We start from the raw sequence: 26855 nt of genomic DNA on the forward strand, positions 1-26855 counted from the left end.
AGCAGGCCTGCTCACTCAGAAGCCCACCGGGAGACACACCCACCCCGACCCTGGAGACAGGACTGAAGATCTCAGTCTCAGCTGCGGACCCTGAAACAATCCTGTGTCTCTGTTCTAGCCCCTCTCAGCCATGGACCAGAGCAATATGGCCAGCCTAGGGGCTCATCCAGTGATCCAGCAGCAACTCTCTCAGAATCATGGAGGAAGCTATACCCATCAGTACACCTGTTAATGGGCCTGCCATCTGTGAATCCTGAAGTAGATCCTCATCCTAGCACCAGCCCCACAGACCAAGATCCTGGAAATACTCCAGTCCACTAGCGGACCATATAGGACCCATGCTCACTAACTTTGGTCTCCACTGCAGACCCGGCACCGGCAACATGATCTAGATTCAACCCTACTCAACTGGGATCCTGGAGGCAATCTCATCAATCCAGATACCTGATATGGTTTGGATTTGTACCCCCGCCAAATCTCATGTCAAATTGTAATCCCCAGTGTTGGAGGTGGGGCCTGGTGGGAGGTGGTTGTATTACGTGTGGATTTCTCATGAATGGTTTAGCATATCCCCCTTTGTACCGTCCTCATGGTCATGGTAGAGTTCTCCTGAGATCTGGTTGTTGAAAATGTACAGCACCTCCCCCCTCTCTCTATTGCTCCTTGCTCCCACCATGTGAGACACCTCATAACCCCTTTGCCTTCTGCCATGATTGGAAGCTTCCTGAGGCCTCCCCAGAAGCAGAAGCCACTATGCTTCCTATACAGCCTGCAGAACTGTGGGCCAACTACACCTCTTTTCTTTATAAATTACCCAGTCTCAGATATTTCTTTATAGCAATGTGAGAATGGACTAATACAATACCTAACAGGAGAACACTTTAACTTGCCAAAATTTATCTGTAAAGACTGAAAGAGGGGTTTGTTCCTTCAAATGCAAGCCTACACATACATCACCAAAGGAAGTTATAACAACAAATGCCTACATCAAAAAAAATAATTAAAAAAGAAATCTCAAATAAACAGCCTAACCTTATGCCTCAAGGAACTAGAAAAAGAAGAACAAACTAAGCCCAAAATCAGTAGAAGGAAAGAAAGAATAAAGATCAGAGCAGAAATACATGAAATAGGGGCTAAAAAGATGATAGAAAACATCAACAAAACTAAAAGTTGGTTCTTTGAAAATGTAAACAAAATTGACAAACCTTTAGCCAGAACAACTAAGCAAAAAAGAAAGAAGACTCAAATAAAGACAATCAGAAATAAGAGAGGAGATACTACTGATGTCACAGAAATACAAACGACCATAAGAGACTGCTGTGGGCAATTATATGCCAAAAATTTGGTTAACCTAGAAGAAATGGATAAATTCCTAGAAACATAAAACCTAACAAGACTGAATCAAGAAGAAACAGAAAATATGAACAAACCAATAATGAGCAATGAGATTGACTCAATAATAAGACATCTCCCATCAAAGAAAAGCCCAGGACCAGATGGCCTTACAGTGGAATTCTACCAAATATTTAAATAACTAATACAAATCCTCCTCACACTTTTTCCCAAAAAAATGAAGAAGAGGAAATACTTCTAAACTGATTCTATGAGGCCAGCATTACCCTGATGCCAAAGCCAGGCAATAGCACCACCAAAAAAGAAAATTCCAGGCCAATATCCCTGATAAACATAGACGCAAAAATCCTGAACAAAATACTAGCAAACCAAATTCAACAGCATATTAAAAGGATAATTCACCGTGATCAAATGAGATTTATCCCTGGGATTCAAGGATGGTTCAACATTTGCAAATCAATGAATGTGATAAACCATAACAGAATGAAGGACAAAAACTATACAATCCTCTCAATAGATGCAGAAAGAAAAAACATTTGAGAAAACTCAACATCCTTTCATGATAAAAAACTCTCAACAAATTAGGCATAGAAGGAACATACCTAAACACAATAAAGGCTATATATGAAAAGCCCACAACTAACATACTCAACAGTGAAAAGTTGAAAGTTTTTCCTCTAAGATCAGGAACAAGACAAGGATGTCCACTCTCACCACTTCTATTCAATATAGTACTTGAAATCCTAGCTTGAGCGATGAGGCAAGAGAAAGAAATAAATACAGCCAAATTGGAAAGGAAGAAGTTAAATTGCCCCTGTTTGCAGACAACATAATCTTACATATAGAAAACCCAAAAAACTCTTGCCAAAACTGTTAGAACTAATAAATGAATTCAGTAAAGTTGCAGTATACAAAATCAACATGCAAAAATCAGTAGCCTTTCCTAACACTAAACGTGAACTATATGAAAAAGAAATTAAGAAAACAGTCCTATCCACAATAGCATCAAAAAATTGAATATTTAGGAATAAATTTAACCAAGGATGTGAAAGGTCTGTGCACTAAAGACTATAAAACATTGATGAAAGAAATAGAAAAGATACAAATAAATGAAAAAGTATCCCATGTTCATGTATTGGAAGAATTAATATTGTTAAAACAGTTCCATACTTCCCAAAGCAATCTACAGGTTCAATGAAATCTCTATCAAAATTCCAATGTCATTTTTCACAGAACTAGAAAAAATCCTAAAATTTGTATGGAACCACAAAAGACCCTGCATAGCCAAAGCAATCTTGAGCAAAAAAACTGGAGCCCAAAGCTCAGAAACAAAAGCTGAAGACATCATACTACCTGGCTTCAAAATCTATTACAAAGCTGTAGTAATCAAAACAGCATGGTACTGGCATTAAAAAAGATGCATTGACCAACAGAACAGAATAGAGCCCAAAAATAACCCCAAGCACTTACAATCAATTGATTTTTGACAGAGGTGCCAAGAACACACAATGAGAAAGGACAATCTCTTCAATAAAGGGTGCTGGGAAAACTGGACATCCACATGCAAAATGAACTTGGGACTCTTATACCATATACAAAAATCAACTCAAAATGGATTAAAGACTTAAACATAAAGCTTGAAACTGTAAAACTACTGGAAGAAAACATGGGGGAAAATGCTCCACAACATGGGGGAAATGCTCCACAATAGCCCCAAAAGCAAAGGCAACAAAAGCAAAAATAAACAAATGGGATTGCATCAAATTAAAAAGCTTCTGCACAGCAAAGGAAACCATTAATAGAATGAAGAGACAACTCAAGGATTGGGAGAAAATATTTGCAAACCATACATCTGACAAGAAACTAATATCCAAAATAATGAACTCAAACAACTCAATAGCAAGAGAAAAAAAAAAAACCTAGTTAAAAAACGGACCAATGACTTGACATTTCTCAAAAATAGATATACAAATGTTCAACAGATATATGAAAAATACTTACCATCCCTAATCCTCAGGGAAATGTTAATTAAAAGCACAATGGAAATATCATGTTACACCCAAATGTGAGGTGATATGATAGAATATAATGAAATCTATAATAGAATAGAATAGGTGATAATAGAATTACTATCAGAAAACCAAAAGATAACAAGTGTTAACAAGAGTGTAGAGAAAAGGGAATGCTTGTACACTGTTGGTGGAAATATAAATTAATATAGCAATTATGAAAAATATTATGAATTTCCTCAAAAAGCCCCACAATAAATAGAACTACCATATGATCCAGCAATCCCACTACTGGAATTAAAAGGAATCCAAAGGAATTAAAATCAATATGTCAAAGTGATATCTGTACTCCCATGTTCATTGCAGCATTATTCACAGAGGGTAAGATTTGAAAGCAAGGTAAGTGTCCATCAATGGATGAATGGATTTTTTAAAATGTGGTCTATATACACAATGGAATACTATGCAGCCTTTAAAAAGAATAAAATTCTGTCACATGTGACAACATGGATGAACATGGAGGACATTATGTTAAGTGAAATAAGCCAGGCACAGAAAGACAAATATCATACCATCTCACTTACATGTGAAATTTTAAAAAGTCAAATTCATACAAGTAGAGAGTACAATGGCAATTCCCAGAGGAGTAGAGGGGTAGACATGGAAAGGGGAGATGTTTAAGTATTTGAAGTGGTGAATTTGTTAATTTGCTTGATTTAATCTTTCCACAATGTAAACATGTATCAAACATCAAGGTCAGGCAAGGCGGCTCATGCCTGTAATCCCAATACTACGAGAAGTTGAAGCAAGAGGATCACTTGAGGCCAGGAGTTCGAGACTAGCCTGGTCAACATAGGGAGACCCTTGTTTCTACCATTTTTTAAAAAAAAATTAGCCAGGTGTATTGATGCATGCCTGCAGTCCCAACTACTCAGAAGGCTGAGGAGGGAGGATCACTTGAACCCAGGAGTTCGAGGTTGCAGTGAGCTATGATCACACCACTGCACTCCAGTCTAGGTGATCCAGCAAGACCCTGTCTCAAAAGAAAAATAAAAAAATAAAAAAGAACAATTCTGTTTACCACAGTCTGCCCTCTGGCCCCCAATGATTCATGATTCATGTGTCTCCTAAATGCAAAATACATTCACCTTCTCCTAAATTTCCCAAGGGTGTCAATCCCATTACAGCTTAAACTCAAAGTTCAAACTCTCATCTAAATCTCATCAATTCAAAAATCCAACATCTCATCATCAAATCACTTAGATTAGGTGTGGGTGAGACACCTGGCACAATTTCTCTCCATCTGTGGACCTATGAAACTGTAGAAACAAGTTTTCTATCGCCAACACATGATGATGGAACAGGCATAAGATAAGAGTTACAGACATATTCCAGTTCAAAAGGGAGAAAAATGGAAGGTAAAAAAGATCGCCAGTCCAAAGCAGTTTTAAAAGCTGGGAAACTCCCTTGGGTTTCAAGACTTGGAAATATTCCCACGTGCCTTTCAGTTCTGCCCTCTGGCTCTCGCCTGTGCCCCCTGGGCTTTCAGTTCCTCTCTCTGAGCCATCCTTTTTTCATGAAAGGTAGAATGTGTTTACAGCTGAGTAGTTTTGTCAACCTCCTTTCTGCCAGAGGAATTCTGGGAGTTTGACAGCTTCCTTTCACTTCAAACTCTGTCACTTTCAGTCCAAGCTGGCAGTATTTCTGCTGATATAAATTTCTCAAGAACCTTGTCTGCTTTGAGTGGATGTCATGGGAATTCACTACATTGAACAGAAGCCATGTCCACAAATCTGGTAGAGATCATTCCTTCTCCAGCTTTGGCTGCTGCTGAGATGGCTCAGGGACACCCTTAAGCTTCTTAGAAGCCACTGATTTGAATGAGATCTGCGAGGCACAGCATAAACCTCTTGTGATCAAATACTCTAACCTTTTGTCTCTTAATTTTAGTGTCTTCGTCAATCTTGATATGCTGAGAATTACCCAATTCCTTTGTGTTTACCAGTCCTTTCCTCAGTTTGTCTCTCTCTTCTTGGGTTTTACTAAAATCAGCAAGAAGAAACTAGATGGCACCTTTAACACTTTACTTGACCAATCCAGCGAGACCCCATCTCTATAAAAATAAAAATAAATTAGCCAGGTGTTGTGCCACATGCCTGTAGTCCCAGTTACTTGAGAGGCTGAGGCAGGAGGATCATTTTAGCCCAGGAGTTTGAGGCTGCAGTGAGCCATAATTGTACTATCGCACTCCTTCCTGGGCAACAGGGGAGACCCTGTCTCTAAAATAAAACAAAACAAAACAAAACAAAACAAAAAAAACTAGCAAAAACAATAACCCACTTTACTTGGAAATCTTTTCAGCTAAATATGTGAGTTAATTACTTTCAAATTCTACCTTCCAAATAACTACAGGACACAAGTTTCAGTTTTGCTAAGCTTGCTGACAATATATAACAAGGATCTCACTTCCTCCAGATTCTAATAACATGAGCCTCACTTCCTTCTGAGGCCTCACCAGCAGCCTTCCCACAGTCCATATTTCTACTAATATTCTGTTCAAGGAAACTTAGGCTGTTGTCATGCTCCACAAAATCCTCTTCAAACTTGGTTCCAAAGACACTTTCACATTTTTAAATATTTCTTATAGCAGCATCACACTTTCAGGTACTAAAATCCATATTCGTTTTCTATTGTTGCATAACAAACTACCATAAACTTACCATATCCTGACCTATATATTATATATTTTGGCATTTATCTTATCTGGCTTTCTCTTTCTAAGGGTTATTTTGTCTGTGCCTTATCCAAGTCCTCTATGCCCCGCTATATTTTTTCATGGCATTTCTTTATGCCTCTTCTCCTCTGCACTCTGCACCCACAGGCTTGCAGCAGAAGACAGATGGCAGGAGCTCTATTAGAATTTGGTTTATTTCTTTACTTACAAGTAATTTGAACATCAGAATATTCTCTTTTAAAAAATACTGATGAAGGCATAAGTCACTGTATTAGACCATTTTCATGATGCTGATAAAGACATACCTGAGACTTGGTAATTTATAAAGAAAAAGAGGTTTAATGGACTCAACAGTTCCACGTGGCTGGGGAGGCCTCACAATCATGGTGGAAGGTGAAAGGCACATCTTACATGGCAGCAGATGAGAGAGAACTTGTGCAGGGAAACTCCGCCTTATAAAACCATCAGATCTCGTGAGATTTATTCACTATCATGAGAACAGCACAAGAAAGACCCACCCCCATGATTCAATTACCTCCCACCAGGTCCCTCCCACAACACATGGGAATTGTGGGAGCTACAATTCAAGATGAGATTTGGGTGTGGACACAGCCAAACTATATCAGTCATATGTTGCTTTATTTTATGAGGTTTATTTGTGGAGAGAGGGGTGAGTAGGGAGATTCAGAATGAGGCAGTATTGCCACTGTCCTCCAAACCCAGAAGGCCAGTTTTTCACAATGGTATAGATTATCTATTCTGAAATGACTTTCTATGTATTCTAGGATTGAGCAAATAAATATATTGAGCCAGATTGTTCACTGTCAGAAAAGGAAGTTACAAATATGGAAAGGGGGAAAACTAGAATGAACCTGTGGTGTTGGATTGAAATATGAGGTATCAGTATGAACTCATGGCATATATATATATATATATAGAGAGAGAGAGAGAGAGAGAGACAGATGTGGAAACAAATATGTGTGTAAATGTACACATGTGTGTACACATGCACATGCATGCACATACACATATTTGCAAGAAGGAAATAGTTAAAGGAACTGACCTGCAATTTATTTGGTCTCTTTACAAGGGGGATATCCCTAGTGCAAAGAAAATAATCCATAGTTATAGTGATTACTGACATATTGGTATTTATTTTTTTCTTAATTTATGCTTTCTATTTCCCATTCTTTTGCTTTATTTTTTCCTCCTCATTTTATGCCAACTATGGATTCACCATGCTTCATTTTTTCCCTTCTTTGTCCTCTTCTGGCTTGGAAGTCATATAATCCATTTGTACTTTTGTAGTAGTTTCTCTTAAATTTGGCATACTTGATTTGAAATCTAAACCAAGATTGGTACAGATGTGGGCTCGGTGGCTCACATCTGTAATCCCAGCACTTTGGGAGGCCGGGGCCAGAGGATTGCTTGAGCCCCGGAATTTGAGAGACCAGCCTGGGCAACATAGTGAGACCCTCGTCGTTGCAAAAAAATACAAAAAAATTAGTGGCATGTGCTGGTGCGTGCCTGTAGTCCCAGCTACTTGAAAGGCTGAGGCAGGAGGATCATTTGAGCCCAGGAGGCTGAGACTGCAGTGAGCCGTGATAGTGCCACTACATTCCAGCCTGGGTGACACAGTGAGAACTTGACTCCAAAAAAAAAAAAAAACAACAACAAAAAATAAAGTTAATCTATATCTTTACTGTCCCCCTGACTAAGGCATGGACTTTGAAATACTCTACCTCCAATTTCTCCTTCCAATTTTTCATGTTATTGCTAATATTTTAATTCCATCTTGTTTTTAATATACTCAATTTAATCATTATTGCCATTTTTCTTGCTTTTTTCCATTTTCTTAGTTTTTTTTTAATAGTCAATGTCTATTTAGATTTATCTGCATATTTACTAACTTCTTTCCCACAGGTTTACCAATTTATTTGCTCACCATTGCTTCTTGCATCCTACACTATCCTTCAGGATTCAAAATAGTTCTTTCTAAAGTGAATCCTTTAGAGGTTCTCAGGGTGACAGTCTGTGAATGATAAGCTCCTTTAATCTTTGTCTGAAAATGTCTTTATTTTGCTCTTCTTTGAATACAAAATGTAGTCCCATGGTGTGGCCGCTATGAAAATATGCCACTCAGATCTCTTGCTACAGGAAGCATAATTGACAGATGGCCTCAGCTGCTGCACTACAAATCTACCGCCCGTTAGCATGGAGACCACACTTCACACAGGCTGCTTTCAGTCAGTGATTCCGCATGGCAGGGATAATAAGGTAGACCCATTCCTATAAGACATGTGACTCCTCTGACAGGCTACTTTGGAATCTCGCTGCAGTCTTAGACTCTGCCTATCCAATGCTTCTTTCATTGGTGTCAGACCTGCAGAGTGGCCTGAAGGCTCTTCCCACCTCCTGGGGATCCCTCCCTCCCCTTTTACCCTCAGAGGATTTCTCCAATCAATCCTTGCATATCCAATCCCATGTTGGCTTCTGCTTCTCAGAGGACTCAGACATGGTTTGTGAATTAAACCAATATAAAATGTATACAGTAATACAAGTCTCATTCCCACCCTTGCCCAAATCTACTATTTCCCTCACCACAACCACATTCAAACAGATGTACTACTTGTGTATCCTCTGAATTTGTTATGGGAATATAATAACATATGAATACATATTATTATTTTCCTTTTTCTTACGCCAAAGATAGCATTCTATAAACACTGCTGTGAATCTTACACATGTTATCTTCTAGGTCTTTTTAACTTGTTTAATATTTTCAGTCTTTGAGCAACTCTGTGTCACAGCATTCTGAAAAATTTCCTTAAATCTATTGTAGAGTTTATTTCTTCTCTTTTTAGCTGTCTAATCTGCTTTCTAACTTATTCACTAAATTGCTTTTCAGAAGCAACTCCGAATTTTCTAATCTTTACATTTCAATGGTTATTTTTCCCCAGCCTGTCTTTTCTTTTTTTCATAATGTCTTGCTCTTTTCTTAGCATTTCAATTCTTCTTTTAGGTTTCTAATTGTCTAAAATATACTGATTTTATATTTTCTTTCAAATTTTAGCCTATTATCTCTGGTTTGGAGGGCTCTAATCACTTTCCTCTTATTTTTTTTTTTAATGCAGACCTAAATGTTTTCACATTTTATTTATGCCTTTTGATAACATCCAGAGGAAGTAATTTTGGCATGTTTCATAAATATCAAAGTAAAACTAAAATTATAATCCATATTTTCTTCAGGAGCATTGTTTTCTCTCTAAGCTTTACTTTTATCTTAGAATTTGAAGTTTCCTTCCTTTTTGGCTCAATTCTATCTTCTTCAAAAATCATTAGAAATAATGGGCTAATTTTTTTGGAAGTAAAAGTGAATTCTGTACAAATCTTTCCACTGGTTTACAGGTGAGGTAGTCCACCATAGGTCTCAAAGATCTTTGCACAGTCTTGCTAAGTGTGCCACACTAAGGCCTAACCATCCCCTGATACTGAACTGTGCAGCTGACTTTATCTGTGTATTATTCCAGTCTAATGAATGGCTGGACAGATTTCTGTAACACTTTTTCACTCTGAGCTAGGTTGTACTTTCTTAGTCCTTTCTTTTGGCCAAGGGCTATTAAATTCGGACCATAGGACATTATTTTGTGAAATCCAGATGTGCACTACTGTCTGAGTTCCATTGATAGGAAGTCTATTTGGATAGTTGGATTAAAATCAATCCTTCATGTTTCTTTCACTGTAAGATGAACTTTTGAGTCAATTTATGTGACAATGACTGAATAATAGCATTTAAGACTCTGAAGATCACACATATGAACACTGTAACCCAGACAAATACTAACAGAATATTTTATAATCAGACTTTATAGTATACTTTTAGGAAACAAGCGTGTCCAAAATTAAACTAAGACTATAGATCCTATCCCCCAATCTGAAGGGTCTATAGAACTAGCTATCAGAAGAGGGCCGCTGTTCTCCAGCCCCCAGGATGGTAGATCCACCAAAAGCTTGCACCATGAACCTGGAAAAGCCTCAGATACTCAATGTCAGCCTGCGCAGGAGCTGCCGCCCAAGGCTGTGGGAGCCCACTTCTTGCATCAGCATCCTCCAGATGTAAGACATGGAGTCAAAGAAGATCATTTTGGAGTTTTAAGATTTAATGACTGCCCCACCGGGTTTCGGATTTGCATGGGGCCCGTGGCCCCTTTGTTTTGGTCAATTTCTCCCATTTGGAATGGGAACATTCACTCAATGCTTGTACCCCCACTGTATCTTGGAAGTAACTAATTTGTTTTTTATTTTACAGGTTCATAGGCAGAAAGGATTTGCCTTGTCTCAAATGAGACTTGGACTTTTGTGTTAATGCTGAAATGAGTGAAGACTTTGGGGGACTGTTGGGAAGGCATGATTGGTTTTGAAATGTGAAAAGGACATGACATTTGGGAGGGGCTGGGGACAGAATAATACAGTTTGGCTCTGTGTCCCCACTCAAATCTCATCTCGAATTGTAATCCCCATAATCCCCACATGTCCAAGGAGGAACCCAGTTGGGGGTGATTGCATCATAGGAACAGTTTCCTCCATGCTGTTCTCGTGACAGTGAGTGAGTTTTCACAAGATCTGTTGGTTATGAGGGGCTCTTCCCCCTTCGTTCCTCACTGGATGTAACTATAGTAACAAAGGCTATTATTTAAACTTACTTGTCTCTATATTTTTAAGTGAAATAAATATTAAATTTTTTCTTTCTCATAGACATGTGTTACAATTTACCTACACTAGATATTCCTAGAATATGCACATGACTGAATGAGTTTTCTGATCAATTATATTAAAAATTTCCCATTGCCTAGGGAAGGCCAGGATGGAAGGGGTAGGAGGAATGGGAGACTGGTGCTATGTATCTGTGACAGAATCCTGACAATCTTCAGCCACCCCTAGTCTTTTTTTCTGCTAGCCCTTAGTGCCTGATAAGCCTGACTGGTTTCATCCTAAGGGTAGGCAACAGGAAGAAGGTGACTGCAACCTTTTGCTTCTGCTATGACTCGGTTTCAGTTGTTGGACATAGAAGAGTACAGGCCATGAGGATAATAGTTGGTGAAATTCATGGGCCCTAGAGTACCCCTACAGTGGCCTACTTGGGCAATGTTAGAGGATGTCATGGGCTGTTGCAAGTTCTACCCATTGTGCCCAGTTCCCATGAGCCTTCATCCATCTGGGTAGAGGTGGTGGATGGCTGGGGGAAAGGAGAAATAGTGGCTACTGATTTAAAACAAATGGACTATATGGAAAGAGCAATAAACCTGGGACCTGGGGAAGGAATACCTTAGTCCCCAGGAGGTGTGAGAAGGGGGAAAACATTTAATGCTTTCTTTGTCCCTAGATGTAGCACTGCAGCATGGCAAAACAATCACTTGGTCCACCCGAGTCAGGCGGCAGCTGCAATTGGCAACACAACGCTGCTGCTGGGTTTACCATTCTTATCCTCATGCTATAAAAATAGAACACTCATGTAGGTATGGCAGGATCTGAACTATTTCACTGCACATGACACTCTCACAATAGCAGCACTGTTTAGCCATACCTGACACCCTCACAATAACATGACTATTTGGCTGTGTCTGACACCTCAGCTCCTTCCTCATATGTGCACCAAGGCAACTTTGATTCAATCTGATGGTAAGAATTAAGGCATGGAGCCCTCAGCCCTGGGTTCCATTAGCTATGGCACAACTCACTGTGCATATAGTCTCCATGCTCATCACAACATTCTGTGAGACTTGGAGGCATTGGAACCAGAGCTACCATGCTCATGCCCCTGCTGTTTGCCATGGTGTCTTACTCTGATTTCATTGTTTATTTTGAGCAGCTATGGATGGCAGGTTTACTCCCTTGCCCCTTCCAGAGGTGGGGGGCTCTTCTCCAACAAACAGAACAAGGCAAGACAAGATTTTTATCTCTTAATGAAGAATATAATAATTCTAAATGGACTCCTTCCCTCCTTCTCCTTTCTATTTGTAGTAATGCCCTTCTTTTTCTTTTTCTTTTGTTCACCCATTATAAATCATTTATTCAAAAGATACTGAATTTTAGCATAGTTAGAAAATTTTAAGATTATAAAATCGTATAAGTTTTTTTAAGAGTTCCTCGGAAACATTCTTTTCAAGGCCTGAAACCAAAACTGTTAAAATATTTGACACTTTTATCTCTTTTATAGGCAATTATAATTGAAGTTTCCATGTCGTTTTCTTTTTTATGTTAGACACTCTGTATATTAGAATTTTTTAAATCTGAAAACGAATACATATATATTAAAGTCTGCTCATTAGGAAAGAGAAAAGATCTGAGCCTTTAGTTGACTATCCATTTCCAGTCTTTTTTTTTTTTTTAACTTTTTATCATGTATATTCTGAAACACAGAAAACAAGACTATAATGAACGCCCATGTATTCATCATCAGCTTTAACAACTGTTAACATTCTGCTAATCTTATTTCATCTAACTCCCCAACATTTTTTTCTGAAGTTTTTTTTTTTTTTTTTGAGACGGAGTCTGCACTGTTGCCCAGACTGGAGTGCAGTGGCGCAATCTCGGCTCACTGCAAGCTCCGCCTCCTGGGTTCACACCATTCTCCTGCCTCAACCTCCCACGTAGGTGGAACTACAGGCACCCGCCACCATGCCCGGCTATTTTTTTTTTGTATGTTTAGTAGAGATGGGGTTTCATCATGTTAGCCAGGATGGTCTCGATCTTCTGACCTTGTGATCCACCCGCACTGGCCTCCCAAAGTGCTGGGATTACAGGTGTGAGCCACCGCGTCTGGCTTTCTGAAGCATTTTTTAAAAAATTCCTGAGGCCAGGCATGGAGGCTCACATGTGTAATTCTAACACTTTGGGAGGCCAAGGCAGAAGGATCCCTTAAGGCCAGTTTGAGGCCAGGTGTTCGAGATCAGCTGGGGCAATATAGCAAGACCTCCTTTTTACAAAAAAAATTAAAAATCAGCTGGGTGCAGTAATGTGTGCCTGTAGTCTCCGCTGAGGCAGGAAGATCCCTTGAGCCCAGAAGATAGAGGTTACAGTGAGCTGTGATTGTGTCACTGCACTCCAGCCTGGGCAATAGAGTGAGACCCTGTCCCCCTCCTTCCCCCCCAAAAAATCCTGACACTTTATTTCACATAAATATATGTAAGTCAACGTTTGGTTGGTTGATTGGTTTTTTTTTTTTTTTTTTAGACAGAGTCTTGCTCTTGTCGCCCAGGCTGGGGTGCAATGGCACAATCTCGGCTCACTACAACCTCTGCCTCCTGGGTTCAATCAATTCTCCTGCCTCAGCCTCCCAAGTAGCTGGGATTACAGGTGCCCACCATCACATCTGGCTAATTTTGTATTTTTTTTTTTTTAGTAGAGACGGGGTTTCTCCCTGTTGGCCAGGCTGGTCTCGAACTCCTGACCTCCTGATCTGCCCGCCTTGGCCTCCCAAAGTGCTGGGATTACAGGTGTGAGCCCATGACCAGCCTGTAAGTCAATCTTAATCCTACAGAAGTAAATGTAATACAAATAGAACTATAGCATATAAATGAAGAAATATTAGGTTGGTGCAAAAATATATTCATCCCATTCATTCATTAAAGCCAGGTAGCTAGGCACTGTGGTAGGTGGGGAGATCAGAAAGATAGCCACATGAGGACAGGAGAAGAAAGTTCATAGGTTATTAGGTGAATAAGCAAATACAAGACTTATTGATCCTAAATGATGATGATCACTTACTGTTTGATCATCAAAGGATAAAGATCACTTACTGTTTTAAGCCCTCTGCAAATGTCAATTCATTCATTCTTCACAATCATCCTTTGAAGTAAGCAGTATTATCACAGATGAAGAAACTGAGATCATGCAAAGTAAAGTAACTTGCTGGAGAGCGTTCAGATAGTGTGTGGTAGAGCTAGGATTTGAATCTAAGCAATCTGATTTCAGAGGCTGCGCCCTAAAGGGAAATAAAAGAGGAGACTACTTTAATATTGTGGTAAAAACAATGCTATCTGTTCATAATACTATTTCATTTCTTCCCTAAGCATACAAGAAGACCATATTTTCCAGGTCCCTAGACTTTAAATGGGCTGTATGACTAATTCTGGCTAATGGAACATGGGTGGACGTAAAAAAAAATCTCATACAGTGATGGCTTCCCAAAATGGAAGGAGCTTGGGTCTCTGAGTTACTACTTAGAGGACAGTCCCCATCAGGTACATCTTTATTGAGATTCGTGAGCATGAGAAATAAACTCTTACTCTGTTAAGTTACCAAGATTTTGGAGTTTTAATGGCAGCTAGTGTAAATTATACTAATAGAAACACTTTAATTTAAATGTTTTAAAATTATGAAATATTTAAAAATATTGAAAAGTACAGAATATATTAACAATCAGATCTCTATCCCCCGATTTAATAGATATTAATATTGTCACATTTCCTTTATGTTTTTCTTCCAGAAATCCATAAGATAAAATAGCTAGTAACCAACAAAGCATCATCTTATCCTTTAGCCCTCCCTAGAAGTAACTACTATCCTGCAGGTGGTATATATCATCCGCATTTATATTTTTTACTTTTACTACAATATACTGAATATTATTGAGTATTATTTTGTGTGTTTTCTTTTTCTTTCTTTCTTTTTTTTTTTTAGATAAGGTCTTGCTCTATTGCCCAGGCTGGCATGCAGTGGTGTGATCTCAGCTCTCTGCAACCTCTGACTTCCAGGCCCCAGCAATCCTCCCACCTCAGCCTCCCGAGTAGTTGGGACTACAGGTGCATGCCATCACCCCTAGCCAATTTCTTGTATTTTTTTGTAGAGACAGAGTGTTGTCGTGTTGACCAGGCTCGTCTCGAACTCCTGGGCTCAGGTGATCTGCCCGCTTTGGCCTCCCAAAGTGCTGGGATTACAGGCATCAGCTACTGTGTCCGGCTTTTGTATGCTTTTAAAATGGACACAAATAGTATCAAAAAGTTTGCTTTTTTTCATTCAGTATTGTTTTTAAGATGTATCCATGTTGGTTTACATAGCTGTAATACATTTGAACAGTTACGTAAAAATATAGTTATTTATTTATTTATTTATTTATTTTTTATTTATTTTATTTTTGAGACACAGTCCTGCTCTGTCACTCAGGCTGGAGTGCAGTGGTGGATCTTGGCTCACTGCAACCTGCGCCTCCCGGGTTCAAGCAATTCTCGTGCCTCAGTCTCCCAAGCAGCTGGGATTACAGGCTTGCACCACCACGCTCAGCTAGATTTTTTTTTTTTTTTTTTTTTTTTTTGTACTTTTAGTAGAGACAGAGTTTTCATCATGTTGGCCAGGCTGGTCTGGAACTCCTGGCCTCAAGCAATTCGCTTGCCTCAGCCTCCCAAAGTGCTGGGATTACAGGTATGAGCCACCATGCCTGGGCAAAAATACAGTAGCTTACTTATCTATTCTCCTACTGAGAGACAGTTAAGATCATTCATATTTTCTTGCTTCTACAAATAAAGCTGCAATGAAGTTCCTTGTACATGCCTAATGTAAGATAGTCAGGAAGGTCTCTCTGAGGGTTTTATCATTAAAACTGATTCTTGAAGGATGAAAAGCCAGCCAGGAAACAATATTTCAAGTATCTGCAACATAATGCAAGATATCTTCAGTGGGAGGGAATGGCATGTACTATGTAACCAGTGAAGTTACAGTGTAGTAAGGGAATAAGCGGCAGGAGATGGGGAGTTTATTGAAATTTCTGTGAGTTGAATAGATATCTTTAAAAATAGAAAAGTATTATTTATGAAAAATAATATTCTAAAGAAAAATAGGGTGAAAATTCAGCAATAGGACTATGAAACTTACTGTGCTTGAATTATTGGAGACCAGAGAGGTAAAGTAAACGAAAGCTCCTGAGTGCAGTGATATCCCACCTCCCAAACAGATAGTGTTACCAAAATGCCAGGGGTTTGGTCTAGGTCCCATTGCTCCCTGCACAGAAAGCCAATCACTGAGACAACGACTATTGTCAGGGAAGTAATCATTCCATCTCTCTGACTGACTAAAATTGGGGGTTTATATAGTGGGAAAGGAATATAACTACATGTGGGTAAACAGGAATTAGGGAGAGGTAAGGAAATCATGAAGGATGAGGGACCTGGCTTCTCATTGTCTAGATATGGTGACCTGGTTTCGGTTTCTTGAAACTATCTGGGAGGCGTGAGGGTTATTTTCCTGAGAAAGGAACTCAGTTAAGACAAATATAAGTTTCAAGCTTTAAAACTGGAAGGGTTAATATCTATGTTTATTTTAAAAGACTGTAAACATCGGTTCTATGTGACAATTGGGCTGATTCCAGTAATATAGCCACTTGGCAAACATAGGAAGGGCTAGTAGAATAAATTAATGGGGAAAGAACGAAAATGTTAGTATGTTTGGCTGAGTTACTAAAGAAATGACCCATATTTAAAGCACTTTTGGAAAGTTTCCAATTTATCATTTTAAAGCTTACAGTAAAATATTTGACACTATAGTATAGGTACATACTTCTTTCATTCACATTTTTCAGTTGTTCCTCTATTTGGTGATCACATGATTCACACTTCAGATCGTTTCAGAACTAGCAGCATGATATTTTCTCAGCTCTTAAATTGACTGAAATGCTTCAGATGTTTCATGAGATTAATCTGATTTTAATAAAAGGAACAAAAAAGATTGCAAAACATGGAGAAAAAGGGGAATTTCCTTTAAAGCCTTTTTGATGGAAAAATGAAATTATGATACATATGGTTTCATTTAATGTACAGCTGCCCCTCAGACTCAAAAGGGTTGAAAAGGAATTGAAAAGTATTTTTTTCATTATTTCGATAAGATTTGCAATCACTTCTATCCAAAATGGAAAGCAACAGCAGAAACTGCATTCATTCAACAGATGCGGCATTCATAGTCAAGTCGAGGAGGAACCATGGGCATGGTCTGACCAACCTAGAAAAAAATGAGAACATTGTAATGACTTTGCATTTAGAATAAAACCCAAACTTCTTACTGTGGCCTCTAAAGCCATTAGCAGAGTAGCCTTTGCCTGCCTCTCTATGCAAATTAAAACCACACAATTAATTTGTGTAGGGAGCAAACAAATTTTGTTAGAATGTCTATAATCAAAAAGATGAAAGATAACAAGTGTTGGTGAAGGTGTGGAGAAAAGGGAACCCTTGTACACTATTTGATGTGAATGTAAATTCGTAGTACACCCATTTTGGAAAACAGTATGGAGGTTCCTTAAGAAACTAAAAATAGAATTACTACAGGATGCAGCAATCTCACTTCTGGGTATATATCCAAAGGAACTGAAATCAGCATGTTGAAGAGATGTCTGCACTCCCATGTTCACTGCACCATTATTCATAATAGCTAAGATGTGGCATCAAAGTGTCCATCAACCAATGAATGAATTAAAAAATGTGGTATAAATACACAACAGAATACTATTCAGCCTTAAAAAAGAATTAAATTCAGGCCGGGCATGATGGCTCACGCCTGTAATCCCAGCACTTTGGGAGGCCAACGTGGGTGGATCACCTGAGATCAGGAGTTTGAGACCAGCCTGGCCAACATGGCCATCTCTATTAAAAATACAAAAAAAAAAAATTAGCTAGGCGTGGTGGCACGCGCCTGTAATACCAGCTACTCAGGAGGCTGAGGCAGGAGAATCGCTTGAACCTGGGAGGCGAGGTTGCAGTGAGCCAAGATCGCGCCACTGCACTCCAGCTTGCGCGACAGAGCAAGACTCTGTCCCAAAAAAAAAAAAAAAAAAAAAAGAAGTAGACAAGTAGAGAGTAGAATGGTGGTTACCACCAGAGGCTGGGTAGGGCAGTGGATGGGGAAAGGGGTAATATTAGTCAAAGGGTACAAAGTTTCAGTTAGACAGGGGGAATAAGTTCTGGTGATCTATTGCACAGCAATGTGACTACAATTAACAATAACCTTTTGTATCTTCCTAAATTGCTAAAAGTGGATTTTAAATGTTCTCACCAAAAGAAGTAAGTATGTATATCATTTGATAGATATGTTAATAGCCTGATTTGCTCATTCCACAATGGTTACATGTTTCAAAACATCACATTGTATGCCATAAGTATATACTATCAACCATTAAAAATAAAAATAACATTTAAAAATGAGGTAGCTGCCTTCCAGCAACTGTATCTGTAGGGGGTATAAATAATCCCAATGCATTTTAATAACTAGCACAATGATATTCTTTTCCAATGTGCTTTAGGACCGCAAAGGGAGGGAACAAGTGAGGTTACACCTTCAGAAGCAGATGAGCCGCTTTCAACAATGATAAAGAATTACTCAAGTGATGACAGCAAGAGTATTCTAACCTTAGGGAACATCATGAACATCCCTTACACCTAAGAGGAGATGAAACTGCAAAAAGATGTTTGAAAGGGGTCGCAGCAACGAATGCTTCTAATGGTGAATCTCTACGTTAGCTGCATACTAGAATCTCCTTGGGAAAGTTCAAAAAATCCCCAAGCCCAGACCTCACGCCAGACCAATTAAATCTGAATCTATAGGGGTGGAACCCCATAGACCTAAGTATTTAAACAAACAAACAAACAAAACTCAGATAATTCCAAAGTGCAGCCGAGGTTGAGAATCGCTGTTTTAAAGCAGGTGCAAAAAATTAAACGTGGACTTTGATAGGGGGACGGTGGTAGGCATGGATGAACTGAAAAGCCCTTCAGAATAGAGCGGTGACTGCGAGAGCAAGGACAAAAACTATATGAGAGCCCGTGGCAGGAGATTTAAGGGCCGTTCTTGTGTGGGACTGACAGGATTTGGGGGACGGTGACGCCCTCAGCATACACCCGACTCTATTAAAGTTGAGTTATTCTGCCAGCGGCCCTGTCCCTACCCGCAATCATATTTTCTAGCACCTTTTCCCACAGTTTGGAAAAAAAAAAAAAAAGGGCGAAAACGTTCTCCCACGTAACGCGCCGTGGACGTGTATGGGAGGAGCAAAGGCCTGAGACTCACAAGCGCGCGGCTGCTACCATTTCTTCGCGATTCCAGAACCAGAATTCACGAACATTTAGAGGAGGCCTCCCTCGGCTGTGTTTGTGCCCCACTTACGGAGCGATGGTGGATTTCTCTGGGCAAATTGTCGCCTTTACAACGCCAGGGGGCGGAGGCGGGAGGGAGAGCGGCAAGGGTAAGGGCGGGGCAACTGCTGACGTTCCCGCTGACGACTCCGACTCAGCCCTCACCCTGGTTTCCGGCGGCGCGCGGCTCCCTTTTCCGCTCTCCCGCGCGCGCACAGGTACCGCCTCACTCCCACGCGCCCCCCAGCGCTACCGCGCTAGACAGCTGAGAGAACAGACACAGACCTGTCGGAAGGTCCTCTGCAGGTCCCCCTTCCGCTCTGCCGATCGACTTCCGCCTCGGGCAGTCAACATGTACGTTGCGGCTGTCTGGCGAAGCTGCTTCTGAGCGTTTGCGGAGGCGCAGCTTCCCCTCTGCGGGGCCGCCCTGCTTCCCCCCGATCCCCGCCTCCCCCCGCCCCTCGCTCCCGTCCCTGGGGTCGGCGGACTTCTCGCTACATGGGGGCGGGCTTCCGCGGTCGGCGCACGGCTTCCTGTTCTGAGGCGGCCCGGCGGTAGGCGGTGGCGACTCTGCCCGCTCCCGTTTCGGCGCGGTGACCGAGCGCCCGGGAGGCTCGAGGACCGCATCGTGTGCCGTTGCGCCAAGCCCGGTCCTGCGCCGCCATGGCCCCAGTGCAGCTGGAGAACCACCAGCTGGTCCCGCCCGGAGGCGGCGGCGGGGGCAGCGGCGGACCCCCGTCAGCCCCAGCCCCTCCTCCCCCGGGAGCCGCCGTGGCGGCGGCCGCTGCAGCTGCGGCTAGCCCGGGCTACCGGCTGAGCACCCTCATTGAATTTCTGCTGCACCGGGCCTACTCGGAGCTTATGGTGTTGACGGACCTGTAAGTGCCCCGAAACCCCTGCCTGTTCCCCAGCCCCCCCTTCCCGCCCAACCGGCTGAGACGTTTGCACCTCCCTCTCCCCGAGAGGCTGCTGTGTTCTCCGCTGGACTGCTTAGTCTAGAATTTTTGAACTCCTGGGGTTCAGCGGAGGTGGAGAAGAAGCTTTGTATCTGGGGTCTTCCTGGCAACGATGCAACCGAGACTTGTTAATTTTGCGTGTTGTTACACTTCCACTGAAAATTGTATGAAATTTTTGTCCGAGTTCCCAACAGAACTCTCTTGATTTCTTGGCTGGAATACATAATATTCGAGCTTTCAGAAAAAACTCCATAGACGGGAAATTTGTATTACAGCCTCTTGACGATACGTTTTAAATGTAAGCTGTTATTGCTTCTGAGTTAATAGAGGAGCTACATGCGTTGTGTATAAAATACAAATTTGAATTCAAAGTACTTTTTTCTGGAACTTTTGAGTGTTTGAGGTCTTAATGAAGTTAGTGTGAGTAAAATTTTTTTTGTATGTAGTCTGTTATTTCTTGGAGTATGAAGGGGGTTTATAAATCACCTAGTTACCCATGAAATGCCTTGGGGCATGATTAAGTTGTTAATCCCTTCAGAATAGGATCAGAATATACTAATGAATTTCAGTGTGTGAAGAAAAGGCACCGTAACATTTTGAGACTCAGTTGTACATCTTATAACCCAGGTTCAGAAAAAGTTAATCAGAATTTTATTTTTTATCTATTGCAAGACTTCAGATCAGGGTTATCAGTTGAGATACATTAGTATGCAGATATTAGGCTGTAAAGCGTCACAGTAATTCGTTTTTAGAGATTGATAACAGATACTTGTTTGCAGATGGCTGAAAGAATAGGCTCCACTTACTCCTGTAAAACGTCATTCTCAGTTTTGATGTACTGTACTTTTTTGAATGGGACAGAAAAAAGTAGAGTTAAAGAAGCCTGCCCATGGCTAATGAGAAATTTAAATAGCTGTCAGGATTAGGGACTATTGTAATGACATACCTCTCTGCACCATTTATTGTTGGATTTCATAAAAATCCAATAAAATATCCATGAGAAAGTTTAATATATGTGAAGGTCACTGTCCTATATAGAGCTATGGAAAAAAAATGTTGAAAACTGATGCTATCGGTGGTGTAGTTTGCTTTTCCATAGGGGATTTGTAGAAATTCCTTGAATTGTGGTTTTTTGTCTTTTTACTATTTTAGGAGTTGGTGTATGAAGAGAGGAACATCTGTTTTATTGCTGTAGAATAAGTATGTAGTTATAGTCCCACACCCTTTATATGATGATTCCCATATTTGTATCTCCAGCACAGACCTCTCTGATGAACTCCAGACTCTATATCCAGATGCCTACGTTTCAGTATCTTGATAGGCGTTTCAACATAGCAACTCCAGGACCAAACTCCTGATTCCACCGTCCTCCCTCCTGCAAAACCTTCTTTGCTATCTCACTAAATAGTATCTCCATTCTTCCTGTTGTTGCTCAGGCCAAAAATTTTGGAGTAACTCCTAGCTCCTCTTTCTTCACATCCTACATACATCAGCAAGTCCTGTTGTCTTTGTCTTCAGAGTCTGACCATTTCTCAACACTTCCACCAAGTGTTGGTCCAAGCCACCTAATCCTTCACCTGTGTACTGCAGTAGTTAGCTCACTGGTATCTCTGTAGTTCCCTTGCCCCTTCTATAGTTTCTTCTCCACAAAATAGCCAGAATGATTCTTTTAAAATTTCTCTGCTCAGAACCCTTCGATGGTTCCCCATCTCACTGAGATTAAAAAGTTTTGATAATTGCCAGGTGTGGTGGCTCATACCTGTAATCCCAGCACTTTGGGAGGCTGAGGCGGTATCACTTGAGCCCAGGAGTTCGAGACTCCTGTCTCTACCAAAAATAAAAAATTAGCTGGGTGTGGTGGCCCAAGTCTGTAGTTCTAGCTACTTGGGAGGCGGAGGTGGGAGGATTGCTTGGGCCCAGGAGGTTCACTTGAGCCCAGGAGGTTGAGGCTGCAGTGAGCATGATCGCACCACTGCACTCCAGCCTGGGTGACAGTGAGATCCTTTCTCAAAAAAAAAAAAAAAGTGTTGATAATCACCTGTATAGTGATCATAAAATTTATGGTCCAAACCGGGACACTTTTGAGCATAGTGGGGCTGATGATAATAATGTCAGAACAAGAGGCATAAACCAGGACTGTCTTGGGCAAACCAGAAAACCAGAACATGTGGTCATCTTACCTTTAAGGCCTTACATGATGTGCCTTCTCTTTTCCTTACCTCTTTTTTTTTTTTTTTTTTGTCTCCAACCTCTTTACCACTTTTGGTTTGTCCCTTACCTCTTTAACTGCATGTCCTGAAACTCTCCTCTTTGCTTATCCTGTTCTGACCACATTACCCTTCCTGATGTTTCTTTTTTGAGACAGGGTCTTGCTCTGTTGCCCAGGCTGGAGTGCAGTGGCACAGTCATGCTCACTGCAGCCTCTTGACCTGGGCTCAACTGCTCCTCCTGCCTCAGCCTCCCAAATAGCTGGAACTACAGGCATGTGCCACCACACCCAGCTAATTTTTTTATTTTTGATAGAGACAAGAGTCTCACTATGTTGCCCAGGCTGATCTTGAACTCCTGGGCTTTAAGCAATCCTCCCACCTCTGCCTCCCAGACTTTTTTTTTTTGAGACAGAGTCTCACTGTTGCCCAGGCTGGAGTGCAGTGGTGTGATCTCGGCTTGCTGCAGCCTCCGCCTCCCGGGTTCCAGTGATTCTTGTGCCTCAGCCTCCTGAGTAGCTGCGATTGCAGGCATGCACCACCACACCTGGTTAATTTTTGTATTTTTAGTAGAGATGGGATTTCACCATGTTGACCAGTCTGGTCTCAAACTCCCAACTTCAGGTAATCTAATCTCCTTGGCCTCCCAAAATGCTGGGATTACAGGTGTGAGCCATCCCGCCCAGCCTCCAAACCTTGATGTTTCTTGTTAGTGCCTAGCACGGTGCCATCTTCAAGCCCTTGCTTTTTCCCTAGAAATCTGTGTGGATTGCTTTCTCATTAGTCCTTTAGGTCCTTGTTTACATACAATTTATCAGAAAGATTTTCTCTGACCACCTATAAAATAGTACTCTGCCCCTTCACTCTATCCTTCTTACTTGCTGCTCTATTTTTCTTTACAGCACTTATTGCCACCTGACATTATTAGTTTGTTGTTCGTTCCCACCCCATAAGGACAGAGATTTTGATTTGTTTATGACTTTCCCTGGGGCCTAGAACAATGCCTGGCACACAGGGCTTAACTAAGTATTTATTGATTTAATACATGAATGTTTAGAATTGTCATAAATCAATATATGGTTTGATAGACGAAATAATTAGTGTTTGATAAATCAGTAGGGTGACTAGTTTGCCAGAATCTGTTGTACACTTCAAAATAGCTAGAAGAGAATAATTCAGATGTTTCCAGCATAAAGAAAAATATTTAAGGTGATGGATATCACAAGTACACTGATTTGATCTTTACAAATTATATAAATGTATGAAATTATATGTACTGTGAAACCATACATCTTTAATGCATCAATAAAAATATTGTTCAAAAAGAATTGTAAATCATGGGAAATTTAATAGGAAAAGTTATTTTTGCTCTTGATACACAGGTATACTAAAAAACTTTTTTCACTTTTGATTGTGGTAATTATTAATAAAATTAGTTTGGAAACTTACCATGGAAGTTCCTAAATAGTATATTTTCCCTAAAAACTGTCAGGATTAATATGTTAATGTAGAGCCCCTGTTCTAGCTATACTTCATGAGTCTTTAGGGAAACAGTTACTTATTTCAGTAACAAGTGATGCTTGTGTGTGAACTATCGAAGGTAAAAAGGACAACCTTGGCAACTTAGGTGGTTTTGTTTTGGTCTCAGATTTCTGGGTTTTTCTGCTTGTCCACCTCCCTTCCCCCTCAACATACACGCTCTCATCCTAGAGTTTACTCTCTACCTTGACTTTTTAGAGACCTAGGTTCTACTCTTTATTATTTTTTGAGATAGGGTCTTGCTCTGTCACCCAGGCTGGAATGCAGTGGCACAATCATGGCTCACTGCAGCCTGAACTTCCAGGGCTCAGGTGATTCTCCCACTTCAGCCTTCCAAGTAGCTGGACTACTTGCCACCACACTTGGCTAATATGTATTATTTGTAGAGATGGGGTTGCCGTGTTGCTTAGGCTGGTCCCGAACTCCCGAACTCAAGTGATCTGCAGCCCAACCCCCGCCCCCCGCCAAGCCTCCCAAAGCGCTGGGATTACAGGTATGAGCCATGTACCTGGCCCCCCCCCTTTTTTTTTTAACTTCTTTTAATTAAAATCAGAAAATGCCAGGATCTCAGTCATGGCATCTTGTCTTATTGTGCTTTGGTGTAAATAAATTTCTATGCCTTACCTCCCAACATTTACATTTTAGAGCTTTTACCCTATGTGGTAACTTTCTTATCCATAAAAGAATTTCAAATAGATTAGGAGGAATAGGGGAAAGGGGAGGCAGGCAGCAAAGCCTGTCTTTTGTCCCTGAACTGATGCTGCCTCTGACATAAGATGGTCGTTTTAGGGTCTCTGAGGCAGGTAGGAGGAGTGGGAACAATGATTGCTGTTCTTTCTACCCCCAGAGGCTCTACTCCCCTTCTCCCCTTATAGATACCCATCGTTCTCATTCTCCCCCTCCCTTGAGGTGAAGACAGGGGAAGGGCTGTGGATTCTCAAGGAGTGTTCTCAGGAGGTTTGGCATGTAGAGGAACTTGCCAGTAGCTGCCTTTATTTGCAGTCTTCTAACAGGACCTTAATTTCTGCTTCATCCCTCTGGTCTTCATCCCACCTAGCTCTCTTTATCATTCTGACCATAACTTTAACTTCCATCTCACTGTCTACCCTAAGAATAGCAGGTAACTATAAGCCAGAGCTCATTTTAATATTTTCTCCTCCTTGTACTTTGAACCTCTGGAAGTAGTTTTAGTTTTTCTGTTCCTGTGGCACATGGGTGGGAGACAATCTAAATGGCTGGGTGTGTATACTTCAAGAACTGATTAGCTGTGAAAGAGGCATGAGAGTTGTTTAGGCCATTGAATCTTGGACTGTGGGATAGAGGTTAACAGAATGTGGCAATTCAGGAGGCATTAAGGATCTTTCTAGACATCAGTGGATGTGAATGTTAAATGGTATAACTTATCTGGGAAGAAGCTGACATTGGTTGCTGGCTATCAATATTGGAGGACTAGCAAAAAGAAATTTAAAAATCCTATTGGAGCTGTTTAAAAGCAATAAAACATTTTTCATCTAACCACCATGCAACATAATTACTGTAAAACCCTTGACATACACTGGCCCTTTTGTATGCATAGCTTCCAGTTTTGTCCACCATAACAACATGGAGGGATTATTGCTTGGAAACAGGTATCCATTGGATACAGGGAGGCTGGCAACAAAGTAGTAAGTTCTGCATCTGTGACCATTTTGGTTTTAAAATAATCTTTTTTCTGTTACCCTATGATATAGTGTGCTAATGTGGGACTTGGGCTTTTTAAATGTTTGAGGTTCATGCAATACGTTTTGAAGTATTTTGAATGGAGAGAAATGTTCTTTGGTTGGTTTTTGCCTTACAACCATGCTGCTGGAAACTCATAAATCTAAAAAAGTGTAGGTAGCCACATGACCCTGTAGTAGCTGTTTAGCCAGTTTTTCTGAAACATTAATGTATTTAATAGAGTCAAAGTAAAGACTATTATCACATTAGAATGAAGGTATACATGTATTTAATCAATTTGTTTTTGTTTTTTTTTTTTTTTGTCTTAGACTGCCAAGGAAATCTGATGTGGAAAGGTGAGTATGAAAACAAACAAACGAACAAACAAACAAACCCTTAAAGTCTCTTTATTGATCAATCTATGAGTGTTGGTGTATGGGTATGGGTGGTGTAGGGCTGTGGATTGGAAACCTAGGCCCAAAGAGTCTAGAATGATTTTTCACACCATGGGTTTAGGGAGTCCTGGGAAATGTAATTTCCTAACCCTTAACAATAGTTGGTGTGAGACCAGTTCTACATCTTCTATTCTACAAACCTTTATTGAGTGACTGACCTGGTCAAGTCCCTAAGGGTGATATTAAGATGTAGAAGGTATAGTCTGTAAAGGAAGACGCCGAGGAGCAGCAGACTGGCTTTAGAAAGTTGACTGCCACAGGCATGGTGGCATGCGCCTGTAGTCCCAGCTACTCAGGAGGTTGAGGCAGAAGAATTGTTTGAACCCAGGAGGCAGAGGTTGCAGTGAGCGGAGGTCAGGCCACTGCACTCTAGCCTGGGCGACAGAGCGAAACTTTGTCTCAAAAAAAAAAAAAAAAAAACAAAGTTGGCTGCTAATTTATCACTTGCAACAATGATGCTATTAAGTATCTTTAGAGAATTGACATTTGCCTGCTGCTCCTACTGTTACATAGTTAACATTTTGGTTCAGTTGGAGCTTGGAGCTTAAGATTTAACTTAAGGCTAAAATGTTTCCAGAGGCCAAAGGAACAAGCTAAATTAAAGTTTCAAAAAAATCATTTGATGGAGATTTAAATTGTAACTACAGTATACGGTACTTGACCATATCTTTGGCACTACTTATGCTCCTTGGTTGATTTTTTTTTTTTTTTAAATACCAAATCACTTGGCAACTTTTTAGCATTTCTTAGTGGCAACACTCCATTGCCAACCCCAGCTTAACTTTTTGATCG

At 40.6% G+C, this 26855-nt stretch overlaps 2 protein-coding genes across 7 annotated transcripts in view; one reads left to right on the forward strand and one right to left on the reverse strand.

The window, feature by feature from the left end:
- The window catches only part of LOC105499983 (putative uncharacterized protein MED14OS), a 32924-nt gene extending 13089 nt beyond the window's left edge, over positions 1-19835 (reverse strand). The window contains exons 1-3 of one of the 3 annotated variants that reach the window (XR_011618172.1): positions 19494-19835; positions 16648-17085; positions 13896-14080 (exon numbers count right to left, since the gene is read on the reverse strand). Coding sequence is in view for 1 of the 3 variants with exons in the window: in XM_011772887.2 (XP_011771189.1) it covers positions 17026-17085; positions 19494-19835 (402 nt within the window). In the remaining 2 variants the exon portion in view is untranslated. Of the gene's footprint in view, positions 1-13895; positions 14081-16273; positions 17086-19143; positions 19311-19493 lie in introns of those variants that run through there. The other 2 variants (XR_011618173.1, XM_011772887.2) reach the window with 2 other exon arrangements.
- Positions 19374-26855, forward strand: part of LOC105500003 (mediator complex subunit 14) — an 88785-nt gene continuing 81303 nt past the window's right edge. For 2 of the 4 annotated variants that reach the window (XM_011772909.2, XM_071088485.1), the window contains exons 1-2: positions 19872-20086; positions 25938-25964. In XM_011772909.2, coding sequence (XP_011771211.1) covers positions 19872-20086; positions 25938-25964 — 242 coding nt within the window. The other 2 variants (XM_011772920.3, XM_071088486.1) reach the window with 2 other exon arrangements.

The sequence above is a fragment of the Macaca nemestrina genome, chromosome X (genome assembly GCF_043159975.1).
Source record: "Macaca nemestrina isolate mMacNem1 chromosome X, mMacNem.hap1, whole genome shotgun sequence".
Lineage (NCBI taxonomy): Eukaryota > Metazoa > Chordata > Mammalia > Primates > Cercopithecidae > Macaca > Macaca nemestrina.